Source organism: Belonocnema kinseyi, chromosome 3, assembly GCF_010883055.1.
Source record: "Belonocnema kinseyi isolate 2016_QV_RU_SX_M_011 chromosome 3, B_treatae_v1, whole genome shotgun sequence".
NCBI classification, from domain to species: domain Eukaryota; kingdom Metazoa; phylum Arthropoda; class Insecta; order Hymenoptera; family Cynipidae; genus Belonocnema; species Belonocnema kinseyi.
The window spans coordinates 125,370,238-125,377,394 of record NC_046659.1 but is presented as its reverse complement, the minus strand read 5'-3'; the positions used below and the strand labels follow the sequence as shown (position 1 = coordinate 125,377,394).

Here is a 7,157-nt window from a genome sequence, read left to right as displayed (position 1 = left end):
TACAGTTTTTATCTTTTTTTGGTAATTTTATGCGACTTTTTTTAAGTCTAATCGATTCACTATAATTTTTATTTTGCATTAAAAAATGTTCTAAATATCTAAGTGCTGTAAACTGATAAAAAAAGCATGTATAAAAATTTAAACGTCTAAGGAAACATAAAAAAAGGAAAAATACAATTTTCAAATAGCTGTTTTTGTGTTTTTTCAAATTATTTCTTTCTAGCTTACTTAGAAAAATACTTTTAAACAGCTCAGGGTTATGTACAGGTAAAAGTATATTTAAAAAAAAATTAAAAAATGAAGATTTTTCGATTTTGTTTATATATTTTTCAGTCTTTCGTCTTAATTTTTTTAAATCCATTTTTATCAGTAGGAAATTGTCGAAAATATTTTAAAACCTAGCAAAAAAAAAATGTCGAACACAAATTTGACAGGAAAACTGTTTTCAGTTAAATATCCTCTTTTCAGGTTTTTTTTTAAATTTCACATCATTTGCTTTCAGGTCGTGAAGTGTTGGAAAAAAGGAACAAATGAGATCGTAGCAATCAAAATTCTAAAAAATCATCCTTCCTATGCGCGCCAAGGTCAAATTGAGGTGAGTTTCTCCCAGGAATAAATTTCTAAAGTGTGTAAATCGGACCGGAAAACCTTTTTTTTTTAAATTTTAAATCCTCAACTAAAAGTGTTTTTTTTTTAAACTCTTTTTAAAAAAATTTTAATGGTAATAATAATAATGTTTTTAGGTCTCCATCCTGTCGCGACTCAGTCAGGAAAATGCGGATGAGTTCAACTTTGTGCGCGCGTACGAATGTTTTCAGCACAAGTCGCACACTTGTTTGGTATTCGAGATGTTGGAGCAAAATCTTTATGATTTTCTCAAGCAGAACAAATTTTCCCCTCTACCACTTAAGTACATCAGGCCGATTCTCCAACAAGTTCTCACAGCATTGCTCAAGCTCAAGGTATCTTGACTTTTCATCAATTTTCTTTTTTCGCCAGGGTGACAGGCACTGGACCAAAAAACTTTGGGAAATTAACGGGAATTTTTTTTTTTATCGCGATCGGGAAAATTTGGGAAAGGACAGTCAATTTTTATGTTTTTAACTGAAAATTTTCCAAATTCAGGGTGGTATTTTACAAACTTTCACCCGAAAAATTTATCCAATAGATTGAAATATTGCAAATCTCATGTCATGTAATATAATGGAAATTAAAATAAGTTAAAAAATGGAAAATAACTTGTGAAACAAATTTAAAGTTCTGATTGAAAGTTTATCAACTATTTTTAATTGGTTATTATTTTTATAATTAATTTATTCATAATTAAACGCGTTGCACGAGAACAGGCCCATTTTTGTTTTTATTACTTTTGTTGAGCTTAAGAAAAGAATTTTTTTTCCTTGAATTGGAAGTTAACTTTGGTTTACATTTTTTTTAATTGGAAAAGAAAACTTTTATTTTGAAAATTATATTCAATTGGTAAGGAGGAAATTTTGATTTTTAATTTTTCATGAATTGGAAGGGGGAAATTTGTTATTTTTATTGATTTATTGGAAAGGAGGAAATTTTGATTTAGAATTGATCAAAATTTGAAGGGATTTTTTTTTTGTTTTTAAGATTTTTATCGAATTGGAAGAGAGAAAATGTGGATTTTCAATATTTTAGGAATTGGCAGGAAGAAAATTTTGATTTTGAATTTTTTTTATGAATTGAAATAGGGACATTTTCTGTTTTTAAGGTTTTATTGAGTTGGAAAGAAGGGGAATTTGGATTTTTAATTTTTCATGAACTGGAAGAGGGAAATTTGTTATTTTTAACATTTTTTTATTGAAAGAGGGACATTTTTTATTAAAAATTTTTTTTTTAGTTGGAAGCTAACTTTGGTTTACCTTTTTTTTGAATTGGAAAAGGAAACTTTTATTTTGAAAATTTTATTCAATTGGTAAGGAGGACATTTTGATTTTTAATTTTTCATGAGATTTTGATTTTAATTTTTTCTGAATTGGAAGAGAAAAATGTTCTATTTTTAAAAGTTTTATTGAGTTGGAAAAAAGGGAATTTGGCTTTAAATTTTTGTCTGAATTGGAAGCGGGAAATTTTTTATTGAAAGAGGAATACTTTTTGTTTTTAAGATTTTTTCGAGTTGGGATGTAATTTCGGTTTCAATTTTTTCTGGATTGAAAGCGGGAAATTATTTATTTTAAAAATTTTTATTGAGTTGGAAAGGAACGAATTTAGATTTTCCATATTTTCATTGATTTTGAAAGGAGGAAATTTCCATTAAATTTTTTTTAGAATTTAAAGGAAATTTTTCTAAAAAGATTTTTATCGAATGAGAAGGGAGGTAATTTTAATTGTTATTGAGTTGGAAGGGAAGAAATTTCGATATTTAATTTTTTTTTTATGGAAAGAGGTTTTAATTTTTTCTGAATTAGAATCGGGAAATTTTTTATTTTAAAAATTTGTATTGAGTTGGAAAAAGGCGAATTTGGATTTTTAATATTTGCTGGATTGGAAGCGGGAAATTTTTTATTTAAAAATGTTTTATTGAGTTGGAAAGGAGGAAATTTAAATTTTTTCGTGAAGTATATATTAAAAAAAATTTTTTTATTGATTTGGAAAGGAGGAATTTTCAGTTTAAAATTTATCAGAAATTAAAGGATATTTTTTGATTTCAAGATTTTTATCGAATTAGAAGGGAGGTAATTTTTTAAAACATTTTTATTGAGCTGGAGGGGATGAAATTTCGATATTTATTATTTTTTTTCAACTGAAAGAGGTTAATTGTCTATTTTTAACATTATTATTGAGTTGGAAGGGGGCAAATTTTGATTATAATTTTTTCTGAATTGTAAAATTTGGATTTACGATATTTTATGGAATTGGAAACATGATGATTTTTTAATTTTTAACATTTTTATTAAGTTGGAAGGGAGGACATTTCGTAAGAATTGATAGAGATCCCTATTTGTTTTTATCAGTTTTATTAAGTTGAAATGGATGCTACATTTTTTGTAATTGGAAGAGTTTAAATTTCGATTTAAAAAATTTTTTTATTGTAAAAGGAACATTTAAAAAAAAGTTTTTTTATCGCTTTGGAAGCGAGGTAATTTTGGTTTTTAAAATGTTTCTGATTTGGAAGACGAAAAGTCTGTATGTTAGCATTTTTATTGATTTGGAAAGGAAGAAATTTTGGTCTTCAATTTCTTGTGAATTGAAGGATTCAAAAAAAAATTTGTGTTTAATTAGAAGGGGAATAATTATACTTTTATTTATTTCTTTTTTAATTACAAGAGGTTAATTCTATATTAAAAAAAAATATATTATTGTGATTTAAAATCGAGGATAAGTAAATAAAGTATTAAAAATGATAGTGTCGATTTATATTTTTAACGAGCAATTTTCGAACTATTCAATAAATTATTGAGAGTTTTTATAAAAAAAAGTCTTTAGCTTCGATTTCAAAATGTTTTAATCAAAAAAAGTTCCACTTTGACTTGTTGAATTTGCAGTTAAGTTTTCTCAACTTGAAATGAAAGAAATGCAGTTTGAAGAGATTGAATTTAAAAATGTCAATCAGCGGGAATTTTTTTTCCTCAATTAAAACCAGCCGCCCTGGTTAGTTTTGAATGCTAGTTTTGGTGAATGGCCCTTTTTTTCGCAGCAATTGGGCTTGATTCACGCCGATCTGAAGCCGGAAAATATCATGTTGGTGGACCCCGTGAGGCAGCCCTATCGCGTGAAAGTAATTGACTTTGGCTCTGCCTCGCATGTTTCGAAGGCCATTTGCAATACTTACCTGCAGTCGCGATATTACCGCGCGCCCGAAATCATTCTTGGACTTCCATTTTGCGAAGCGATAGACATGTGGTCACTCGGTTGTGTCGTTGCCGAATTGTTTTTGGGCTGGCCTCTCTATCCGGGCAGTTCCGAGTATGATCAGATTCGGTACATCAGTCAAACGCAGGGCCTACCAACGGAACACATGCTGACCAACGCCAGCAAAACTACCAAATTCTTCTACCGGGACCAGGAAAGTAAGTTGACATTTTTCTCAAATATTATATTATATAACGAGAGTAGTACTCTAATTTCAAGATTTGGTCACTATCGTACTGGGTCAAAGTATCTCAAGTGTGCAAATCATTTTTTTTTAAATTTTGCTATTTTTGTGCAAAATGCCTGATAGCACTCTAGTGACTATACTAAAAAAGAATTGCGTAAAAGTATCCAAAAATTAACTAAAAAGTGATTGAAAAAAAAAGGTGACTTGATTATTTTTTCCAGTTCCTTCTTACAGAAATTCCTTGTTTTTTGGTGCTATTTTTTGTTCAAAATGCCTGATAGTTACAGTTTTCGATTTGTTTTTATACCAAAATAAATCTTCTAAAATATTTTTGCAGCAACAATTTTTCTTTGAAGTTATTAACAGTCAAAGTTCTTGATCATTTTTTTTTTCAAGAATTTGGCTATTTTTGTTCGAAATGCCTGCTAGCACCCTAGTGACTATATTAAAAAAGAATTGCGTAAAAGTATCCAAAAATCAACTAAAAAGTGATTGAAGAAAAAAAAAGGTGACTCGATTATTTTTTCCAGTTGCTTCTTACAAAAATTCCTAGTTTTTTTGGTGCTATTTTTGTTTAAAATGCCTGATAGTTACAGCTTTCGATTTGTTTTTTTTCGATTTGTTTTTATACCAAAATAAATCTTCTAAAGTATTTTTGCAGCAACAGTTTTTCTTTAAAGTTATTAACAGTCAAAGTTCTTGGTCATTTTAATTCTCAAGAATTTTTCTATTTTGGTGCAAAATGCCTGCTAGCACCCTAGTGACTATATTAAAAAATAATTGCGTAAAAGTATAAAAAAATTAACTAAAAAGTGATTGAAGAAAAAAAAGGTGACTTGATTATTTTTTCCAGTTGCTTCTTACAGAAATTCCTTGTTTTTTTGTGCTATTTTTGTTCAAAATGCCTGATAGTTACAGTTTTCGATTTGTTTTTGTACCAAAATAAATCTTCTAAAATATTTTTGCAGCAACAGTTTTTCTTTAAAGTTATTAACAGTCAAAGTTCTTGGTCATTTTAATTCTCAAGAATTTGGCTATTTTGGTTCAAAATGCCTGCTAGCACCCTAGTGACTGTTTTAAAAAGGAGATGCGTAAAAGTATCAAAAAGTTAACTGAAAAGTGATTGAAGAAAAAAAAGTGACTTGATTATTTTTTCCAGTTACTTCTTACAGAAAATCCTTGTTTTTTGGTGCTACTTTTGTTCAAAATGCCTGATAGCGCCAAGTTCTAAATTTAATACGAATCTTTTTAAAACTTCTAAATATCTCTTAAAATTGCTCTAATATTTTTATAAATAATAAGTGTTCTATTGTTATATATAAATTTAAAATCAAATTTTTTTTTCAAATTTGCAGAATTTTCTAAAAATTATAGAAAAAATTCAATTAATTTTGAAATGTATTTAAAAGTTCCGAAAAAAAAATTGAAAAATTATTTTGAATTTGGAAAAATTTTACACCACTTCTAGATTTCTGAAGATTTTGAAATAAAATTTTAAAGCTTTTGAAGGATGCCTAGACTATTGAAAATAAAAATAATTTAACTTCTAATTACAGAAATTTTAAGTTAAAAAATTATTTTTTAATTTTTAATGTGTAGCTTAAAATTACATAAAATAATATAATTTTGAAAATTTTTAAAGTTCATTGCTTGATTCTTTAATTTAGGCTGTTCGAAAATTAATCTTTGGAATTACAAATTTACGTATTCCTATTAAATATTCATCATTTTAGCTGAAAGTCTATTTTTTGGTAAAATTATTTTGTCCAAAATTCATCTTCTCGTTTTAAAATTAAATTTTTCAACTAAAAAATTAAAAATTCAACGTCCATTTTCTTTTTAAACTGATCTTTTTCAGTTTTAAATTCAACTATTTGGTTAACAATGTATCTATTTTAGTTGAAAATTCAACAATTTGTTTGTTGATTATAAGACCGGGGAAAACCGGAAAATGACGTTGAATTTATTCTTTGATCGGGAATTTTACAAAATTTTGTTCAACTTTGATTTCAACCGTTTTTAATTAATTTGTTAAATTGTGATTTTTATAAATTATTATACCATTTAGTTTAGAATGCTTAATTCGAAAATCATTCACTTTAAAAAATTTCCATTTAATATTTTTAATTTTTAAGCATATATTTGAATTTAAAGAATTTTAAAATGCAGTTTTAAAGGTTATAAAAAAATTAAAAGTTTTTAAAATCATAGATTTTTTTATAAAAACAGGGTGGCTGCCGGACCGAGAAACCGGGAATTTCACGATTTTCACAAGAAAAATCTGCCCAAGTTCGATTTTAACACTTTTTAAAATAATTAAAGTGCAGTTTTGAAGATTTAAACAATTAACTGTAAATATATAAATAATTTTTTGAAATGGATCTGTACTCTAAGTATAGAAATCTGAACAATAAATTAAAATATTTGGTTGAAAATTGATGGTTTTCAGTTGGTTTTCTGAAAATTCATGTATTTTGTTTAAAAATTGAGTTTTTTCGTAGAAAATTAATTTTGGCGTTCGAAAATGATTTTTTTTATTGAAAATTTAAGTATTTCAATTAAATATTCAACATTCTAGCTGAAAGCTAATATTTTTTGTTTGAAATTTAAACTCTTTTGTCGAAAATTAATTTATTTGACTAAACAATTCTAGATTCGTTCAAAATTTGAGAATTTCCAAATTGTAAATGTTTCAATCCGAAAGTCTTAATAAGAATTGAAATTAATATATCATTTATTCCGATAATTTTATTTTAAAAAAAAATTTCATAATTTATGAATAATATATTTTTAATTTAGAGTTTCAGGTCTTCCTTTATATTATTTTTTATATTAAATTAAATAAAATTAATAATATATTATTTCTATTAATCTTTTTAGCCATTAAAAAATGTAAACGTGCGTTTTACTATTTTCAAATTAAAAATTAATCCATTATTTCCATAATTAAAGGTTTTTATTAAATTAAAAATATTGTGAGTATAAATTATTCAATTTTTTTCCCATTTAATTTGAAATTTCTTAATGTAGAAAAAGAATAAGTATTTAATATTTAACAATATTGCACAGTTCATTTAAGACAAGTAAATTG

At 26.1% G+C, this 7,157-nt stretch overlaps 1 protein-coding gene across 4 annotated transcripts in view; it reads left to right on the top strand.

Annotated features, from left to right (window-relative positions):
- Positions 1-7,157, top strand: part of LOC117168965 (homeodomain-interacting protein kinase 2) — a 124,016-nt gene that overhangs the window by 43,423 nt on the left and 73,436 nt on the right. For all 4 annotated transcript variants that reach the window (XM_033354974.1, XM_033354973.1, XM_033354972.1 and 1 more), the window contains exons 4-6: positions 503-595; positions 744-962; positions 3,665-4,037. In XM_033354974.1, the coding sequence (XP_033210865.1) occupies positions 503-595; positions 744-962; positions 3,665-4,037 (685 nt within the window). The remainder of the gene's footprint in view (positions 1-502; positions 596-743; positions 963-3,664; positions 4,038-7,157) is intronic.